Source organism: Erpetoichthys calabaricus, chromosome 6 (assembly GCF_900747795.2).
Source record: "Erpetoichthys calabaricus chromosome 6, fErpCal1.3, whole genome shotgun sequence".
Lineage (NCBI taxonomy): Eukaryota > Metazoa > Chordata > Cladistia > Polypteriformes > Polypteridae > Erpetoichthys > Erpetoichthys calabaricus.
This window is the reverse complement of record NC_041399.2, coordinates 192,345,167-192,367,106: the sequence shown is the minus strand read 5'-3', so window position 1 is coordinate 192,367,106 and position 21,940 is coordinate 192,345,167. Positions and strand designations below refer to the sequence as shown.

Here is a 21,940-nt window from a genome sequence, read left to right as displayed (position 1 = left end):
TTAGGCATTTTTGTAATATGAAGACCAGAACTGCACACTGTGCGTTGTAAAGCTTCATCATAACCTCCTTATGACTTAACACTCTACAAATCGTGCTATGTAACCCAACATTCTGTTAACCTCTGAATTTTGTACACTTTCGGGAACATGATATGTTCACTACAACTCCTAAATCCTTCTCATAAGGGGTCCCTTCAAGTTTCAGTACCTCCCATTGTGTATTCAAATCTAACATTTTTACTTGCTATGTTTTAATACCTTAAAATTTCCTTGCATTAAATTTCATCTGCTGCAAATCTGCCTGTGGGCTGTCCAAGTCCCCTTGTCACGATTCAGCTGATTCTACATTATCTGCCATTCCACCTAGTTTATCATCATTTGCAAATTTAACCAACCTTTTATTTAAATTCCTATCCAGATCATTTACACATATTAAAAACAGCAGCCAATTCTGCACCCATCTATAAACATCACGCAGAACTCCCACTTCTTTTAGTTTGATGTTTACCCTCTCGTGTGGTCCTTATCAAATGCCTTCTGAAAATCAAGATAAATAATATTGTATGCACATCTTTGAGTGTATTCTCTTGTTACTGCCTCATAGAATTCCAGCATATTAGTAAAACATGACATCCCTGGCTGAATCCATTTTGACTGTTGACTAACAGTAGGAGTATTAATAGTAAATAATTAAGGCATATTTAGTGTTACTCAGGATGGCAAAAAAATGTAAAAGGAAACATGAATAGCACATCTGAGTCTGAAGGTTCAAAGCCTTTGGAGCCCAGTGCTACGCAGTAGACACTTTTCTTTTGGAAGACCTAAAGAGGAAATGTGGAATTATCTCCGCACTGTGCATGCCAGACTTCCCCCATATCTGTGAAGGCGGCACTATCGGTCTCTTCTCACGCATGCTGGCTTCTCAGCCTCTGGGAAAACTGGCACTATCTAGGGGTCCACTGATAAGAGGTATGGTGCCTTTTGTTCACCCATATTGTTTGTTTTCTTTACCAGTTTCCATCGAAGACGTTCAGGAGGTGCGCTTGGGCCGTCACTCTGAGGGTTTGCAGAAATATGCCAAAGATGTCCCAGAAGAGCAGTGCTTTTCCATCATCTTTAAAGGAAATCGAAAGAATCTGGACCTTATCGCCAGCTCCAAGGAGGAGGCAAGCCAGTGGGCAGAGGGCTTGAAAAAACTTATCAAGTTTTCAAACAATATGAGCAACAAGCAAAAATTAGAACAGTATCCTTCTTGTTTTCCCTTTCTGGGGTCACCCAACAGAGTTGCAGTCGAGTCCACAAGTTGAGACTACAAGTTTGTATTTAAGAGGTCTTTTCCTGTGATTGATAAGAAGCTTCTTTAACCCAGATTTAAACTGTTTTCTGTTACTGAAGCAAGGTCCTCTAGTGACTTGGTATCCTGAAGATATTAGTAGGGAGCTTTCTCTGGTTGGGTAACTGAACTGTCTGGTGACATTAATGAGCTATTATTCCTATTTGTGGGTGTTCCAGTGCCTTTGACTGATATTGTCAAGCTCACACAGTAGGCTTTGTGCTGTCATTTTAGCTGCAAGTTGCAAAGTTTTCTACCAAACACCAAGCATTAGAGACCATCAGACACCTATTTCTCAATACAGTTTGTAATTTTTTCCCTTTTTTTTGACTAGTTTATTGACTCTTTTGTACCAATTGATTAAAATGCTCATTCATTCCAGATTTCATCATTTCAGACTGTAGGTCACTTTATCGCACAAGCATTTGTCCGTTCATTTTTAATAAACTTGTTTATTATATGGTGTGGGGGACAACTAAACATTGTTGGGCGGAGTTGTCATTCCTGCACACAGCCATAATTACCCACACCAGGTCAATCAACCCATTTCATCTATCTGTCTGTTAAATCCTATTCATTTGTTTTCTGAACCCCCCTATTCCTTTACAGGACAGAATGGAACTGAAATCTGTCCAAGTATCATTGGACAGAAGAAGAGATGTAATCCTATATATGGTGCTAGACAATTACAGGGCATGTTTATGCATACTTATACACTGAGCCCATTTCAGAGTCAATTTATCATTCCATAAGTCCAAATTTATGCTAGCCAACAAGGGCAGAAAGCCGCTGAAGTCCATCCTGGCAGCATTGAGTACAAGGTTTGAACTAGCCCTATGGGGGCTCCAGTTCATCACAGGACACCCATTCACACTGCATGAATTTCTCCTATTTTCTAATCTATCTGTGTCTGAAAAGTTAGTTTCGGCCACATTCTTAATTTAAGTAGACCGGTTTCTCCTGTCACAGACTTTTATTGTAAATTTCTCCTATGCTCAAGCCACAGTTTTTGCATGACAGAACATTGGAACAATTGTGATGAGAACAGGCAATTCAGCCCAATATGCTTGTCTATCCTGCTTATCTAGATTGTTTAAAATAATACCTAGCCAAGATTTGAAGTTCCCTAAAGTCCTACATTCCACCACACCACCTGGTAATTTATTCCATGTGTCTTTACTTCTATGTGTGAAGAACAACTTGGTAGCATTTGTGGAAGATCTGCCCTGCAGTTTTCTTGGCAGTGTCCCCGTGTTGTAGAATTTATATTAAAGTAATAGCTGAGATGTGATGTACTTATTTAAGTCATAATTTTTAACTTTTCTATCACCACCTAACCTCCTTTTGCTTAAGCTGAAAAGGTTCAGCTCCTTCATAGCTCATACCTCTCAGTCCTAGAGTCAGCCTAGAAGCATTTCCTCTGGATTTTCTCCAGTGCTTTGTCTTTTTTGTAATATGGAGACCAAAACTGCATGCAGTCCTCCAGGTGAGGCCTCGGTAGCTCATTATATAACTTAAAGCATAACTTCCCTTGACTTGTACTCCACACATCATGGTATATAACCTAACATCCCATTAGCTTTCCTTATTGGTTCTATACACGTTTTGGTTGTAGAGAGTGAGAAGTCCACTATGACTTCTTGGCCCTATGCCCTTCTCATAGTGGGTATTTTCAAGTTTCTGACCTCCCATTGTCTATTCAGATCTAACATTTTTACTTATTATATGTAATACTTTACATTTACTTACATTAAATTTCATCTGCCACAAATCTGCTCAAGCATGTATGCTGTCTAAGCTCCTCTGTAACAATTTAGCTTATTCTGCATTATCTGCCTTTTCACCTGGTTTGGTGTCCTCTTCAGCCTTAACCAGCTTATTGATTATATTCTTATCCAAATCATTTATTTATATTAAAAGGAACAGCATCCCCAACACTGACCCCTGAGGGACACTACTTTTAACATCACCTGATTCTGTAAAAGTACTTTACCTTTTACTTCCTTTGTCTGAGTCCATTTTACACCCACCTACACACTGCCTTGAGCTCCCACTTATGTTAGTTTGACATGGAGGCACACTTTTTTCAAACAACTTTTCACTTATGTTCCTATCTTCACCAGTAGTCACAGCTTGTGGGGTGTGGCTGAAAGAATATGATCTATACTGATGTCCGACCAGAAATGAGGCTTCTCAGTATGACTGCTGGGCTTTAGAGCAGATGCTTTAGGGCTCATCAGTTACTCCCTGGAGGGCCATAGTTGCTGCAAGTTTGTATTTTTTTTGCCATTTTCTTCATTAGAACACATGTTTCTGCTAAAGCAATGTTTTTTGGGGCCTAATTATAGTTTTAACTTGTTAAGATTCAGAACACTTAATTGCCTATTTTAGTTTTAAACAGTAGCATTTGGTTTTTGGTTGTTGCCTGTTTTCTTAACCAGCCATAAGTTAATAATGAGGTACAAATTACAAGGGGACGACCAGCTTTCCAGCTAAACGTGCTTCTATTTAAACTTGTGTATATGCATCATAAAGAATCTGTTAATAAAATGTTTTGAAATAAATCAGACAAAAGAAGGACGGGGAAGGACCTTCTTCTTCCTTTGGCTGCTCCCATTCATGGGTTGCCATAATCATTTCATGATCATTTATCTCCATCTATCCCTGTCTTTTATATTATTTTAAATGCCACACCGACTGCCTTCATGTCCTCCCTCACTGCATCCATAAACCTCCTCTTTGGCCTTCCTCGTTTCCTCTTGTCAGGTGGTTCCATCCTCAACATTCTTTTCCTCATGTACCCCTCATCTTTCCTCTGCATGTGCCCAAACCATCTCAATCTGGCCTCTCTCACTTGTTCACCAAAATGTCGTAACTTTGTTGTCCCTCTAATATACTCTTTCCTAATCCTGTCTACCCTTTTTACTCTGAATGAAAATCTGCATCTTCACTCTGCCACTTACAGCTCTGCCTCATTTTTGTCAGTGCCACCATCTCCATATCATACAGCATATCTGGTCTCACTACCATTTTATAGAGCTTCCCTTTCAGCTTTGGACTGTTGAAGCCAAGTATTTAAAATTGTCTGTCTTCACCACTTGCAGTCCACCTCTTTCCCTTTCATTTATGCACATGTACTCTGTCTTACTCCTACTTGGAGAGAAGGGAAGGACCAAAATTTGTTCTGGACCGCAAAACATAATGGATAATGTTCTCAGAAAACAAAAAAATAAAAATGTGATAAAGATTTGTTTTGGAAGAATTAGTGCATAATTAAAGCCATACAACTGAATCCCAAGTTTTATTATCTGCTAGGCCTGGCTTCTAATTATGAAACTGGTTGGAATGAAAGCTTGCAGCCACTCTTGTCCTCCAGAACCGTAAATGAGGAGCCCTGCTCTAGGACAAATTCAAGACATGCTTAATCATTTTTCTCATGTTTTCTGGCAACTTTTCATTCAAGCCTTCATTCTTACTAACCTATGGTGTAAGGTGCTGAGGTGTCCTTCATGTGACACATACGAACCATTTGTTTATTCATTTCATGCAGAACTGAACGGTAATGCAGACGATCCTATGGTCTATTCATGCACACCCACAGTCATGGTCAGTAGAGATTTGCAAGGCATCATTGCCAGGCACGTTTTTGGAATGTGGGGAAAAAACCAAGTAGGTGAGGGAGAACAAGCAAACTCCATGCAAGATTTCATGTAGCAGCACTATCCTGTACGCTGAACCAAATTGTTCTCATACTAGTAACGTTTCCCATAAATATCAGCCAATACACATCTGAATGAACTCCATTCATATGTAGCAGTCAACTTGAAGCATTGTGTACTGGAGGTCCAAGTGCTACTGCTGTGCACACATCTTTAATTGAAAAGCATTCCTTTGCTTTATTGCAAAACTTTATAAGTGAGTCAAAGTTTTACTTCTGTCTGCTGGAAGAGAGAAAAAAAAAAACAAAACAGGAGTGTGCCATAAGTAGAAAAAAATATAATGTGTTTAAACTCACCCAGAGGAGAGTTTAATGACCAAAATCCTGTGGTGTGTGCTGATCAAGTCGACTATTGTGAGTCAGGGTCAACCAACCCAACACCCCTCACACGATGACCCTAATTTACCAGTGTGACTTCCTTCCAGTGCAGCTTTCTGCATTCTGGTACTGTTATGTGCTAAATCTAAAATGGTCTGAGCAAGGCCAAGGAAAAGAATGGATGGCAGTGAGGATCAGCAGATTTTGGTGATCTTGAAAGTGTCAGGCCATTGGGTTTTCACAACAGTTTAGTTTCTGCTTCAGAGGTCTCACTAATAAATGGGGTTGGTCTGTGCCAGGTGGCATAATGCATACCCAATAAGTGGGCAGCCTTAAATTTTTTTGAGTATTAATTTCCCTCACGTGCAGCCTATTTTGTTAGAGTTGGTGCTCTGGTGCTCACAGCACTGTACGTGGTTGCTGACCTTGATTCCAACTTCTGTCCTTTTGAGCCTTCGCCCTTAATAATTATTTTCTGCTTTTTTACAGCTAGTAGCAAGAGTTTAGCAATGTTTAATTTTGTCTTCTATTTTTGAACATTTCTCACATAATTTATTATTTTAAGATCTTTTTAGTATTATTTTTTACTGTCTCTCGGCACCATCTTGTTTATTTTATGGCTGTTATCATTTTGTGAACTTTGTTTCTAGGACTCCATCCCTAGCTGCAAAGAGGCAGGGCTCATAGGACATAACGTTTGACGTTGGTTACACAACGGTAACAGTTTAAACAATTTAAACCCGTGCAATGTGTAACTCTGTGTGATTGATTTGGATTCAAAACAAAAACAAAAAAAAACCCTGTTTGTAACGTGCATATCTTTATTGGTGCTTCCAGTTGTGATTTTTTGCCATTCTTGCTAAACTTTGGTTTTCAGTTTTGTGTTTTGTTGTCCACTGTAACAATCTCTTTGACTTGGGGTTTAGACATCTTTTGTGATTTCTGACCACATCTTTTTTGATTTCCTGGTCCCTACAAAACATCAAGCCCACACAGAAGAGGAAGAAGAAGAAGAAGGGTGTTTCAGTTTTTCTGTCTGCTCAGTTTTTTAGCAGAACAACCCTTAGGTGATTCTTGCCATTCAGCTGCCTAATAATATATTGAATTAGTCTGTCATTTTTAACAGTGGCTGAGCGCTACCTTGTCAGTTTCTGGTAGTCTCAGCAGGAGACGTGTGCTCCACCATAAGTGTAGCTTATTTCCTTAAGTCAGAACCACAGCTGGATTCACAGCTGCATCCGAAAATCTGATACGAATTTCGACAACAAGATGAACTTCAAAGAACTTAAACATTTCCTGCAGGAGGTCAACATAAAAGTGGATGACCTGTATGCTAAGAAGCTTTTTGAGGTAGGAGGGGGGGGCGCAGTGGGTGGGAGGCTCAGCTTGGCAACCTGGGGCATTCTTTTCTTTGATGTTTTTTAATTACCTATATATTTTTTGTTACATGCTAATTTATTGGGGCTACATTGTCTTCCCAAAACTCTTGGCCTGGTTGGATTCCTAACTCTTTCTATGTCAAATTGGTATAGTTTCTCCCAGATTGCTGTACCAGCTCCAGAACAAAACACCACAGCAGTTCATGAAATGTGTTCACAATGTTCTCATGACATGCCTGCTGGCCTCACACCTCTTCCAGTTGAAGTTCCCTTGGCATGCAGAAATCAGATCACACCATACACATTTATGCTTGGCCAAGTACCCTGCCACCTTAATAGAGACACAGCAGATATTCAAAAGCACTCTCTGATGGCCTGAAACATCACCATAATGTAACCATATAAAATATAAGAGAGGGATTTCATATTTGTTAATCCAGTTCCATTTACAAAGAGGAATAAACACTTTCCTTCTGGCCTTCCTTCTTCTTTTGGGCTTGGCCCCAGATTTGCCTGATTTTATAAGTGTTGCAGAGGGGAGTTGCTTCCTGGTCTGCAACCAGATGATAAACAACTTGCCCTTTTCCCATTGGCCCTTTTATTCTGTCATCCTGGAACACGTGATCAGAAGAGGAAGTCCTGTCTGTTCTTTATATCGGACCTCAGAAACTGGCCACCTTGACCTTCTTGGGAGGGTTCACTTTTGGCAGACTTCTGGCTTTTACCATTGAAGGAGTATGAGGGGAATTTGGAGACCCTTATACTTGAGACTTGAGATTTTTCCCTGTGTTCCCATGTAGTATAATTTACAAGAGATTAGAGCAAACTGTGACACCTCACATGGCTTGCCACATTTAAATATCTAACAACAAAAATACCTTTTTCTTAAGGTTCCTAATTAGTTTTTCAGCACCACCCTTCATTTTCATATATAAAACTTGTTAAAGAAAATCTGAGGTTTGCTTAGAGAGAGAACCCCCACCTTCAGGTATGTCATATTAATACTAATTTTTCCTTTTTCCTTGTATAGAAATGTGACAAGTCCAAGTCAAACATGTTAGAGGATTCAGAAATTGAAGAATTCTACAAGCTCTTAACAAAGCGAGAAGAAATCGATGTTATTTTTAACAAATACGCCGAGACTGAGGAACTTATGAGCACTGATGATCTTCTGAAATTCTTGCAGACTGAGCAGCATGAGAATGTGACAGTGGAAAAGGCCCACTTGCTCATCGAGATGTATGAGCCTGACGATATAGGTGAGGATGGGCTCTGTTGTCCTCTGGTTGTTTAGTTCACTCACTTTATTGCCTTGAAATTAGTATGCTCAAGCCTGTTTGGCCATGTCCTTTTAGTGCACAATCCCTTTGGCACTGGAATGCTCATCAGAAAAAATGTGATAGATCTTGGGAGTTGTGACAGAATGGGACTTCCTATTGCCTGAAAGCTTTCTGACACTAGGATATTTTGAGTGCTTTTCCCATATACCCCTCTTATCGATTTTTCAAACCCTGTTTAGGCTTTTGGCGTGGATAAAGGTCACCCCAGCAGCATTAACTATCCATTGAAGCCTGATAGAATAAGAGACGTAAGAGGAAATGTTTGCAAGTCCCTCATCTAAGGTGCTGATATTATCATATGTGCTGAAGATCACCAGCCATTAGCCTATAATACACATTTTTTTTTCTATCGTGTCCCTCTTTTACAATAACTATTGGTGATATCAGTAGCGAAGAGGACTAAAGCAAAGCAGTGAAAGTCTCCTTATAGTCCTAGGGATCAGAGTTCAGGCACAAAGAAGAGATGAATGTTTATTCAGGAACTTCGTTCACAAATGGACATTTTGCCACATGAACCATCTGTTTTGTAGGTGGCATAGGCAAAATAATTCAAACATGCTTGCATTAATTAAGAAAATAATATAATCCTCTTTAATAAAATCCCCGTGTGCGTCTAGGTGTCCGTGTGTGTGTTTCTTCTGGTGAAGTGCGCATGCGCGGGGCACGGTGCAATGCACGATATTACTGTCAGAGAAAGTTACAGGCCAGTATTACTGTGAGAGGAAATTAAAGGTACACAATGCAGTGACACATATTACAGCCACATACAAGCCAGTATTACGGTCAGAGAAAATTAAAGGCATATTACCGACGCGCACGCCTGTATTGCCACCAGAGAAAATTAAAGTTATATTACGGACGTACAAGCCAGCGGACGTACAAGACAGTATTACTGTCACAGAAAATTAAAGACACACACTACACGGCGGCAGCCCACGAAGAACGGCCAGCTCAGCAAGTAAACATCAACAAAAGAAAGGCTGAAAGACAAAGAAAAATACGACCAACAAACAGAATGAGGTCAAGGTCCCTTGCCATTTAATATAGACTGTTCCTACTAATGTTTATGCACTACTGTTCTAGCGCCCATTATTGTAACGGGCTTAATGACTAGTTCACTTATAATAAGGTGGATATATGCATGTAGATATGGGCACAGTACAACAAACCGCACCAAAAATCAGTCCAAGCTGATTTGTTTAATCAGATGTCCACTTCTAATTCTTATGCATGGCTATTAATGGGCTTTTGTGAGATTTCTGATTTGTTAAATATGTTAAAAAGGGAGATGTTTGCTTGTATTATGAGTTTTGTAGTGTTTCTCTCTGATTGTCTCTGTGAGCACAGTATATGTGCCAGTCTAAAACTGCTACGAGTTTAATTGATGGAGTCACTCTGATGTCTCTGTTGTGTCTTTCGGACGGGTCACCTTTTATGCCAAAAGGCGTTCGTCGGGGTTTGTACCTCATGATATTGCTCACAAATAACTGGCTAGCTAAGGGTACTCTGGGTATGGGCAGCTCTGTGTAATATAAAACACTTGATCTTGTCATGGCACTTACCTGATGTATCTCCATTTCCCTTCACTCGTGTCTAAAATTTAAGTTATAGGCTCAGATAGCATCAAATGGAACATAAACAATATACAAAGCATTAAAACAGTTTGTCACAGCATTGTTTTGTGTCCTGAGACTTCATTTGTAGTTGATCATCATCCACACTTATTAACGAAGCAGATTGCAGCCTGCTTTTAATGTAGTGCATGCATTCCAAAAGTGAGGATTGTCCACACCACAGCAAACTGCTGTTGGTCCGGCAGTAGTGAACTACAGGGGTATCCAAGCCTTTCTTGAAGGCACACCCATGGCAAGGGAGTAGGGGCTGACAGAGCAGGGAATACAGTAGGTAACTAACCTTCAGTATTAAAGGAGGGTGTGGAACTTGGGCTATTGGCTTCTGTGGCACTCATTCGTTCCACCCTGTTGGTTAATAATTAATATGTGGGTATGTCAATGAAATTTGGGAAATGTAGGTTATGGTCACCCTGCCAATCCTGTAATGAGTTAGGCACCTTGGAATCTGGGATGTGCTAGCAAGAAAGTCATTTAATTTAGCTGTGATTGATACCACCTTATCAAATGGAAAGACTCCAATGTTATATACTGATAGAATTATAAAATTATGGGAAAAAAAAAAATTTTTGGTCAGGTGAACAACTCTAGTTAAAGACAGTGCCCTGACATAACTGAGCACTTGCTTGAACTCTCTGGAATGCTGCCCTCTCTATATGGGTCCCCTCACATTTGGTGTAATGGCATTGATATCAAATTGCTTCCAATTTAAGATTCCCTAAATTTAAGACAACCACTTTTAAAATCAGATTTTTGAGGACAAAAAAATCATGCTCTGCACAATAAAATACAAGTAAATATATCAGCATAGCCACACCTGTTTGTGGAATCACTTTTATGTGACAAGCCCATGTGCACAGAATGGCTTTCCTTTCACAAACCCAGATTAGCTTACTTCCTGCAGCATTGTTGTCTTCTTGTATTTGGAAGGTGTTTGGATTTATGCTTGATAGTTTTAAAGATGCTAAGATTTGCATTGGTTGTGATGAGGATGGATAGGATTAGGAATGAGTACATTAGAGGGTCTGCTCAAGTTGGATGGTTTGGAGACAAAGTCAGAGAGATGAGATTGCGTTGGTTTCGACATGTGCGGAGGAGAAATGCTGAGTATATTGGGAGAAGGATGCTAAGGATAGAGCTGCCAGGGAAGAGGAAAAGAGGAAAGCTTAAGAGAAGATTTATAGATGTGGTGTGAGAGGACATGGAGGTGATGGGGGTAACAGAGCAAGATGCAGAGGACAGGAAGATACCGAAAAAGATGACCAGCTTGGTAACCCCTAACAGGAGCAGCCGAAAGACGAAGAAGAATCCTTAATCTGAAAAGCATGGCTTTCAAGACTTTTATAGTGACAATAAAAGTCCATGAATATAAGACCCACGTCCCCCGATTTTAGTTTCAGGAAAATATGAAAAACCTTCATCTTAAACCTATGTCATATTAGGTGACTTTTTCAGCAATAGCCTTCATTTACATAATCTTACTCCATTGAAGCCATCATCTAATGTGACATGCCTAACGACTGAGACCAACTAGTCTGTGACTGGCTAGGATAAAATCAAGCGTGTTTTGTTTTCTCATTAGTCAAAGGTGTAGGCTGAGGGGTAGGAGAGCTGACAACCAAATGAACCAATGACTGCTTATCCAAAAGTAGAATGTAGCGATGAAGAATAAGGATTCTATGTGTTTTAAACTTCACAAACAGAAGAGAGGCTTGTCTGTTTGATGTCTCGTATTTTACATACCATAACAGAATGGGAAAAAAGAATTAAGGGGCAGAGATTGCTGCTGATCTCGCCACAACTGTTAACCCTCTGTAAAGTGCCACTCCGTCAGGCAACACGGTATTGACTATCAGTAAAACGGGCAAGCACAACTGCACTGGAATAGAGGCGCTTGGTCCGTAAATGTGACATGAGCTGCAGTTTTCATTTGTGTAGTCTGTCATGGTGCAGCAACAAGATCAGTGACTACGATCAACAAGTGTGACATGCCCCTCTTGTAATGTGACATTAGCATAAAATTGGAAGCAATACATTATTTTAAGTGTACAAAAATGCCCCACATCCCTTCCCTTTTCATTTTTATTTCTTTTTTCAGATTCAGTCCTGCTCTTTAGTGGCCCCCATGAATTATACAGACATCAATGAAGCAGTCTGCTTTTTCTACCTAAAGTTTAAAGAATTGAGACACAAAGTGAATTGAAGCAAGTAAAACACCTGAATGCTGAGTTGTTAATTCATTTTTTTAATTTTTTATTTTCAGCAAAAAGTGAGAAGCATATGACCAAAGATGGTTTCTTGATGTACCTCCAGTCTGAAGAAGGACAAATCTTTAATCCTGCTCACAGCAGAGTCTGCCAGGAGATGATGCATCCCCTCAGTCATTACTTCATCTCTTCTTCACACAACACCTACCTAGTGCAAGATCAATTAAAAGGAGCCAGCAGCACAGAGGCTTATATCAGGTAGAGGCAGATTACATGCCCTCGTGTTGACTTCATGTTAATGTAGCACTATATCCCTTCTAATTAAAAGGAAGCTGACAGCATAATAATGGCCACCTGTCTGTTGATTATACCTGCTTGGTTTAGTTTATGGAGCACAGTGAGCTGAAACGTAGCCTAGTGGCATTGGGTGCTTGATATAAACGAACCATAGAAGCTGAAGCTGACTGTGCATCACAGTACCAAACTGGTAATATGTCACCGGAAACAAAGTTCACCTCTCAATAAGCTGTAAACATGATATTCTAAAACCTTATTTGATATAACTTAGGATCGCAGTGTGCTGGAGCGTACCTTAATAGCACTGGGTAGAAAGCAAGAAAAAGCCCTGCAATGGATTTACATTTGATCACAGGGTCTGCTCACTCACTCTCAAAACTGGGCCAGTTTGGAATTGCCAGTTAACCAGCATTTTCTGGGGATGTGGGAGGAAAGTGGGAGTACCAGTATATAAAGGGAGAAGTGCATACTCCAGAAAGACAGTGATCAGGAGGGATTCTTGTTCAGAACACTTGATCTATGACTCAGCAGCACTAAATGATGTCCCCTTAAGACTATCTCAATAAAGACACTTTTGAAAGCTCTCTTAAGTAATGCATAAACATGAAAGTGAATGCTTTAATATACCATGGAATGTATCTGTGATTCCGGAACGATTGCTCTAACATTAATTGTTGATCCTAAACTGGCCAAGTGGTTGTGTGCCCTTCAGTGACCTGGCATCCAATCCTACTCTGTATGCCCACAACCATGCACTGTATTTGGTAACTAACTAGTCATATTTATAGATGCATGGGTGGTTTAACTGACCAACTAGTTATATTTGAAAATAGCAGCAGCTGTAGCACTGACCCCTTAGAGACACCACTTTTAATAAACGTGATAAGGTTCTTCGCACCATCACCCTCTGCTTCCTGTGTTTAGCCAATTCCGCACTCCTCTCCACACATCTGTAATGATTCTGTTAACTCCATGGCATCTGCCATTCTACTCTGTTTAGTTTTACCAGCAAACATAAGAATTTTTGTTAGTTATACTTTTTACTAAGGTCATTTATAGTATCATCAAGGAAACAAGAGTGATTTCACATTTAACATTTACCTAACTCCGAAAAGGATCCTTGTATGAGGTGAGGTTAAGAGCAGGCGCTGATACAGTGCATTGCTGCACCCACCACAAAACAAACCCAACTCAGGATCCAGATTAGGACCCGACTGCAGCCATGTAACGTCTGACACCTCGGAACCACACTAGTTCAGACAGAGTGGAACAGTGTGAGGTTTTTTTTATGGTGGCCGGAGTGCCAATTCCGCCACCAACCCCCAAGTTTTTCCCTGCAGGGATGGATGCAGATTAATGTCATACCCAGGACGGAGCAATTACAGGTTAAGGGCCTTGCTCAAGGGCCCAACAGAGCAGAGTCCCTTTTGGCATTTACGGGATTCGAACCGGCAACCTTCCGATTGCCAGTGCAAAATCCCTAGCCTCAGAGCCACCACTCCGCCCGCGATCCTTATATGATAACATTTTATTCTTTGTTGAATTAATTTTGCATTTTGCATCCATCTACTTGTTGAGCCTTGAATATCCACTTCTTTTAGTTTGTTCACAAGCTTCACATGTGAGATGTTATCCAAAGCTTTTTGAAACTGAAAATAAAGATACGTTAAATTGTTTTTTATGCAAATCAAATAATGCTGACTAAAATTGAATCATGATTTCCTCCATCGAAACTTCTCTAAACCCACATACAATTTGCTCTAGAATGCATCTAAACTAAAAGTCAAATACTAAATTTATTAGCATTCCGCACATTAAATACATGAGATGAAGTCTGATAATTAGACATTGTGCCTCCAGCTTTAAGGGCATCATGAATTGACCAAATTTCTCTAGTTGAGCTAAAATATGCTGCAATATTTTCATGTAACAAGAATTCTAGTCACTGCCACTCCTTACTGTCCTCATAGTCTTCAACACTGCTGCCATTACAAATGTCGGTAATACAACTTGATTGCATCACACTGGGAGTTTGAAGTCCATGATTTAGATTTTAAAACCTTGTTTCTTAAGAATACGATAGATAGCCTTTGTGTATCATTAGTTTTATTTCACATGTGTTGTTCAGTGTCTTTTGTCTTAGAAGAAGTGTGAACATTTTACCAATTTATGTACTTTCAGGGCCCTGACCAGAGGCTGCCGTTGTGTGGAACTGGACTGCTGGGATGGACCAAATGGAGAGCCAGTAATTTACCACGGATACACCCTCACCTCCAAAATCCTCTTCAAAGATGTCATTACGACTGTCAAGGAGTACGCCTTCAAGGTGAGGACTAGCTAATAAGCATGTTGTAGACACTGGGGCCCTTATGAAGCTTTTACCTGCAACTCTATGCTTCATTTGAGGCTCTTTGTTAAAATCTTAAATGATAACTTGCAAAATGGAATTAAACCGTTAAGATATCAAAATAATATGTGGAACTGAGGGTTGCAATTTATTGTAATGTAGGAGCATTGCTTTGTGTCAAGAAACTTCTATTCTTCCTCTTTATCTTTTCCCACTTTTATCTCTACTGTGTAAAATTTCAAGCTGCTTTGACTATAAGCCATCCTCATCTCCTCCAGAGCTCGCCATACCCAGTGATCCTATCACTGGAAAACCACTGTACCCTGGAGCAACAGAAGGTGATGGCACGGCATCTTCGCGAGATACTGGGCGACATGCTGCAAACTACACCAGTCAGTGGCAAAGACTCTGCAGATCTGCCTTCACCTGAGGTAAGAATCATTCTCTGCCTATTTAATGCCTTGCCTACCCAGCACTGTCACTTTTTTCCCACCTCTGTGCAGGACCGTTAGCACACATACTACAAAATTTAGGAACAGGTTTTATCTATCATCTATAAGGCTGCTCAGCAGTTGCTACTGACAATTGCATGAGCATACCTGTTGTGTGTTCATTTACCTGAAGTCTGAAGTTTCATTTATTTTATATTATCTGAGGAAAAATCAAGTATTGGCAATTTGAAAATTTCATAGTAACTGCAACTGATGGAAACTGGCACACTACAACATGTTCACGATGGCTAATGGGTAGTGCAAATACGCACAGTGCAGCTGCGCTCTGCCATTAATCTTGTTGAGGCCAAGGTCAAATCAACATGGATGCTGCACTGTGGGGTTTCACCATTGTTGAACAATGTGCTGTAGTGAGATGTTTAGGTACCATCACTATGGCATGTGTAGATTCATAGCTGATACTCAAATGTGTAGCAACAGTGGACAGTGTAATCCGCCAGACTTCTCTGATGAACGCTCGACATGTCAATGTTGGCTTGTGTGCCCAATGTTGATGGTTGACCAGATCGAGCTTCATCCGTTACACTTGTTCTTCCTGTTTTAAACCTTTCTGCCCATTCATAAACTTTTCGTTGAGTCAAGTTTCTTTCACTTCCGTGCTGAGCCAACATCCTAGTTTTGCCTCTGATATATGCAGTTTTAATGCTCATATTTCACAAAAAAAAACATAGCAACCCTTGAGAAAGTCCAGAGAAGAGCAACTAGGCTGATTCCAGGACTAAGAGGAATAAGCTACGAGGAAAGACTGAGGTGAGATGATCAAAGTGTCTAGAATTATGAAGGCAGCTGGTACACTGGATCCCAGATGTTACTTTAAAATAAATTCTTCAACAACAACACGGGAACACAATTGGATACATCTTCATACAAGGAACCATATCTCTCTATTATAATAAAAAAATCTTGGGTTGTGACTTGATCTTCTCAGAGAGACACTTTGACGTCCCGCGAAAGACACTTTAACATCCCGCGAGACAAGGCAGTAAGACAAAAGGACAGCTGTTGTACAGGTTTTTAAATAATTGATCCACCATGTGACACGCAGAACATGCAGCGCAGCAAGCCAGCACCTGATCCGAATGCATCTCCTTAGTGTGCGTTCAGCCCCACACTCCTTCACAATGCGAGCAGCAGAGACGCGAAGTGGCTGGCACATAGTGCACCCCAGGGGTGGGCGAGCAAAGCAAGCAGGGGGCAAAGCCCCCTAGTACTATTAATAACACTTGTAAGTGCATTTAGAACTGAAGCCAGGAAGCACTTCTTTATGCATAGAGTTTTGGGAATCTGGAACAATCTACCAAGACATGTAGTTTAAGCAGAAACCTTAACAACCTTTAAGAAGAATCTGGATGAGATATTGGGACAGCTTAAATTAGGTAAACCAACAAGCCTGATGGACTGAACGTACTCCTTTTGTTTGTCAAATTTCTACCCAAGTAGTGTAGTACAGTAGGACTTTAGGGACCTTCAAAACTCATATTTTGTACAATCTAGATAATATAGATAGATAGACGGATAGATACTTTATTAATCCCAAGGGGAAATTCACATTGATTGATGAATGACCTGTTCTCATCATAGTATGTTCATTACCTGTGTGTCTTTAAGTGACACTCAGCCTGGTTTAGCTTCAGTTGTATCAGAGCTCTTGTAAGACTTTCACTACATACAGTATGTTGCATGCTGGAATTCTTATAAAATCTTTCGTTCTAGAAAGTTGCAATATATCATTTGTGGACTAATCAATGGTTCATGCTGTTAGGATTGCTTAGCAACTTGCTCTTTTTACTGACATTGAACAATATCAGTGCAGCATTTAGCCTTCGATATGTAACAAAGGCCATGGTGGTTTGAGGCAACCTCCCTGGATTGTTTAGAGTGCCTGGAGTGAAATGCTGACAGGCCATTCTAATGCGTCTCACTGCTGTTGACGTCTAACAAAAACAAAAGCTTCCTAGAGCTGAATAACAAACGGTAGGGGAGCATATGCAGAGGGGTTGCGTAATGCTGTAATCATAAATAGGAAGTGACGTGTGAATTGAGACTTCTTTCTTCTCTTGGCAAAGACGTCGCTGCCAATAAATGTGTCATGCATACCCGGGAGCTGAAAGCCATTTATAGAGAGGAGAAGCATCTCTGTTGTCATGAGATGTGTCATGCATACCCGGGAGCTGAAAGCCATTTATAGAGAGGAGAAGCATCTCTGTTGTCATGAGATGTCTGCTGTTTATGCCCTCAACTCCTATTTGGCAATGTGGCGGTAGCTAAAGGAAAATGAAATCTGGGCCATGTGATGTCATTGCTCCCAGTGTGGTAGAGAACGTTTTTATAATTTCATAATTTCCATTCCTTTTTTTTTTTAAACGCTCATTATGATTGGGATCATAGGAAGCCTAATCTAGTAAAAACAGGGACAATTGCACAATAGTGGGGGCGTGAGTTAGTTTGACCTGAAAACAGACCTCTAGAGAAGGCATCCAATTAATGCTGAGGAGAACATGCACATTTCACCCAGCACTACTTCTCTATAGAACAGCCTCTGAATTGAACAAGGATCCAGACATCGTGAGGAAGGCATTCCTACTTGCTCACCATGCCAGTTGGTTGCATATTTTCAGCAGTATAATTAATTCCTTACCAGCTTAGCTGAAGTTCTTAATGGTTGATTTGAAATTCTAACAAGCATTTGCAGGCCTTTTGCGTGCTATGGGTCTGCTTCCACCTTTCATGATCGAGGCCTGCACTGCACTACTCCTGTAGATGAGTGGACCATTGTGACGAAAATCACCAGGAGCCTCAGGTATAAATGGTGCATACATACAAAAATGTTGCGATCTTTCATTTCCATGCTCACATCAACAGATACAAAAACTAAACTTGTCGTAACACCTTGCACATTTTCACGACAGCCTCAGACTATGCATACACATGCTTCTGCTCGGTTTTGTAAATGGGTGGCACCCAGTGTCAAAGCAGTTCTACTCTTTCTGTGTGATTTGCCTTTCTTTTTTATATTTGCATCAATGACACATGCTTTATAAAATACACTGAAATTAATTGCATATCGTTTACAAATTTAAAATACTTCATTGTAATCATTCTCTTAGCAACATAACGGTGCATAGAATGGCCAAACTATTTCATCTACCATGGCTGCCTTAAGATTGTTGGAAGACATCGCAAATGTAAGAATTAAAAGAGCGCACGCATTTAGGGTTCATACTAACTTTCTTGTCCCATGATGATGACTGACTTGTAAGTCGATTTAGATTTCCAAGAGCTGTCCTCTTGGAACTGTGTGCTGAACTAGAGCTGGCTTTGCAAAGGCCGACTTTGAGGAATTGTACTTTACCTGCAAGTTCTGTCCACACTCAAGTTTTTAGCCATAGGAGCTTTTCAACGTGAAGTGGCTGACTGATCAGGTACTTTGCAGTCATCATTGAGTCACGCCTTGCCAGCTGTATGAGATGGTATTATCCAAATATCATCCAGATATATAAGATTTCCTTACACTCTAGTTGAACAGGTAGACAGCAAAGCAGCAATCGACTGCATGCACATCGCTATAACGGCATCTTCAGAGGTTGCATATATAAATAGAAAGCATTTCCACTCTACTAGTTTGCAAATTATGTGTGATATGAAAATGCGTCTTGTTAATATTGTGGCAAGATATACAAGTGTCTCGCCAATAATTGCAGCGTGCAAATTATGTATGATATGAAAATGAGTCTCGTTAATATTGTGGCAAGATATACAAGTGTCTCGCCAATAATTGCAGCAGCTCGCTGCTCAAACAGTGTGAGACCCGGTATTTAGCAACCTCCTTCAGTGTTGTTGACACCCAGATGGTGGGCCACAATTCACCTTTTCACAACAACTTTGATATCTGACCACTTCTTTTTTATTTCCGGTGTTGTGACTTTCTGAACTTGAACTTTTGAGTGTCTCCAACATGCTATACCACTCTTACCAGTTTCCTTTTGTTGCTCTTGTATTACTGCTTAAGCCACCAAACAGTATGTTTTTCCTTACCTGCACTTCACTAAGCAGGACCTCCATTTCGCGTTTGCTGAAATTTTTCACACATGCTTTTTCCATTGTCTTTTAACAAACTGAATGGAAGGGGCATGTTGATTTGCATATTCAAATATGCAAAATTCTGGGAGGAGTTGGAGTGGGGCTTGTAGGCTCATACATGTGTGTTAAAATTCACATTGAATGATTTATAAAGGGAAAGTGTGAAGAACTTTGCTTATGCACAGTTTTATGCATCTGAATCTCTAGTTTTGTCTGTGCACCATGTTTTAGTGTGAATTCTACACACAGTGTTAGTACATGAGGTCCCTGGTGGTGATTTGAACACATCTAACAACAACAACAAAAACATTTATTTATATAGCACATTTTCATACAAAAAGTAGCTCAAAGTTATTTACATAATGAAGAAAAGAAAAATAAAAGACAAAATAAGAAATTAAAATAAGACAACATTAGTTAACATAGAAAAGGAGTAAGGTCCGATGGCCAGGGTGGACAGAAAAAACAAAAAAAAACTCCAGAAAGCTGGAGAAAAAAATAAAATCTGTAGGGGTTCCAGGCCACGAGACCACCCAGTCCCCTCTGGGCATTCTACCTAACATAAATGAAATAGTCCTCTTTGTAGTTAGGGTTCTCACGGAGTCACTTGATGCTGATGGTCATACAGACTTCTGGTTTTTAATCCATCCATCATTGTTGGAACATCATGGTGCTTTGAGTAGATGGTGGTGGCACAAGCCACCACCAAAAGGACACCGGAAAAGGAAACAGAAGAGAGAGTAGGGGTTAGTACAGATTTTAGAGCCACCATGAATAGTTATTATAATGAATTGGATATACAGATAAATTACAGTGAAGTTATGAGAAGGCCATGTTAAAGTAATGTGTTTTCAGCAGTTTTTTTAAAGTGCTCCACTGTATTGGCCTGGCGAATTTCTACTGGCAGGCTATTCCAGATTTTAGGTGCATAACAGCAGAAGGCCGCCTCACCACTTCTTTTAAGTTTTGCTCTTGGAATTCTAAGGAGACACTCAGTTGAGGATCTGAGGTTGCGATTTGGAATATAAGACGTCAGACATTCCGATATATAAGATGGGGCGAGATTATTTAAGGCAATCCTGAATGACACAGGTAACCAGTGTAGTGACATCAAAACTGGAGAGATGTGCTCGGATTTTTTTTTCCTGGTAAGGATTCTAGCAGCTGCATTCTGCACTAGTTGCAAACGATTTATGTCTTTTTTGGGTAGTTCTGAGAGGAGTGTGTTACAGTAATCTAGTCGACTGAAAACAATCGCGTGAACTAATTTGTCAGCATCTTTGAATGATATAAGAGGTCTAACTTTTGCTATGTTTCTTAAGTGAAAAAATGCTGTCCTAGTGATCTGATTAATATGCGATTTAAAATTTAGATTACAGTCAACAGTTACCCCTAAGCTTTTTACCTCCGTTTTGACTTTTAATCCTAATGCATCCAGTTTATTTCTAATAGCCTCATTGTATCCATTATTGCCAATCACTAAGATTTCAGTTTTCTCTTTATTTAATTTGAGAAAGTTACTATTCATCCATTCTGAGATACAAGTTAGACATTGTGTTAGTGAATCAAGAGAATCAGGGTCATCAGGTGCAATTGATAAGTACAGCTGTGTGTCATCAGCATAGCTGTGGTAGCTCACGTTGTGCCCTGAGATAATCTGACCTAATGGAAGCATGTAGATTGAGAAGAGCGGACCCAGGATAGAGCCTTGTGGAACACCATATAGGATATCATGTGTCTTTGAGTTGTAATTACCACAACTAACAAAGAATTTTCTCCCTGCCAGGTAGGATTCAAACCAATTTAAGACGCTGCCGGAGAGGCCCACCCTTGAAATTGACTAAGGCAATTTCTAAGAATATTATGATCAGTGGTGTCAAATGTGGATCTAAGAGGATGAGAACAGATAAATGACCTCTGTCTGCATTTACCCGCAAATCATTTACTACTTTAACGAGTGCAGTTTCTGTGCTGTGATTTGTTCTAAAACCAGACTGAAATTTATCAAGAATAGCATGTTTATTGAGGTGCTCATTTAACTGCATAATGACTGCCTTCTCTAGAATTTTACTTAAAAGGCAGGTTAGAAATGGGTCTAAAATTTTCAAGAGCAGAGGGGTCAAGATTATTTTTCTTAAGTAGGGGTTTAACTACAGCAGTCTTAAGACAGTCTGGGAAGACCCCGTATCTAATGACAAATTTACTATGTCAAGAACATTATCAATAAGCACGCCCGATACTTCTTTGAAAAAATTTGTTGGTATTGGGTCAAGGATGCAGGTGGAGGGTTTCAGTTGAGAAATTATTTTATGTAAATCAGGTAAATCTATCCTAGTGAAAGAGTTTAATTTGTTTATAACGGAATACTGGGGTTTAGGAGGATCCTTAGTGTTGGGGAGATATACTATGTTATTTCTAATATCATTAATTTTTTGTATTGAAAAATACAGCGATAGACTCACAGGTGTTACTGGAAGTACTTAGGAGGCATTCCTTTGAGTTACCTGGGTTTAACAGACGATCAATCGTTGAGAATAAGACTCTGGGATTACTAGCATTGTTATTTATAATCTTAGAGAAATAGCAGCGCCTCTCAAGACGGACTGTGTTATTGTATTCTGTTATTTTAACTTTTAATATTTCATAGTGGATAGTTAGTTTAGTCTTCCTCCATTTACGCTCCGCTCTATGGAATGTTCTCTTTAAATCAGACACTCTTTGGGTCTTCCATGGTATAACAATGCTAGAAAATTTTTTAACTGTCTTTTCAGGTACAAC

At 39.9% G+C, this 21,940-nt stretch overlaps 1 protein-coding gene across 2 annotated transcripts in view; it reads left to right on the top strand.

Annotated features, from left to right (window-relative positions):
* plcd1a (phospholipase C, delta 1a) overlaps positions 1 to 21,940 on the top strand; it is a 146,673-nt gene that overhangs the window by 93,877 nt on the left and 30,856 nt on the right. For both annotated transcript variants that reach the window (XM_051929135.1, XM_028804204.2), the window contains exons 3-8: positions 1,015 to 1,243; positions 6,590 to 6,719; positions 7,779 to 8,007; positions 11,983 to 12,184; positions 14,405 to 14,549; positions 14,849 to 15,001. In XM_051929135.1, the coding sequence (XP_051785095.1) occupies positions 1,015 to 1,243; positions 6,590 to 6,719; positions 7,779 to 8,007; positions 11,983 to 12,184; positions 14,405 to 14,549; positions 14,849 to 15,001 (1,088 nt within the window). The remainder of the gene's footprint in view (positions 1 to 1,014; positions 1,244 to 6,589; positions 6,720 to 7,778; positions 8,008 to 11,982; positions 12,185 to 14,404; positions 14,550 to 14,848; positions 15,002 to 21,940) is intronic.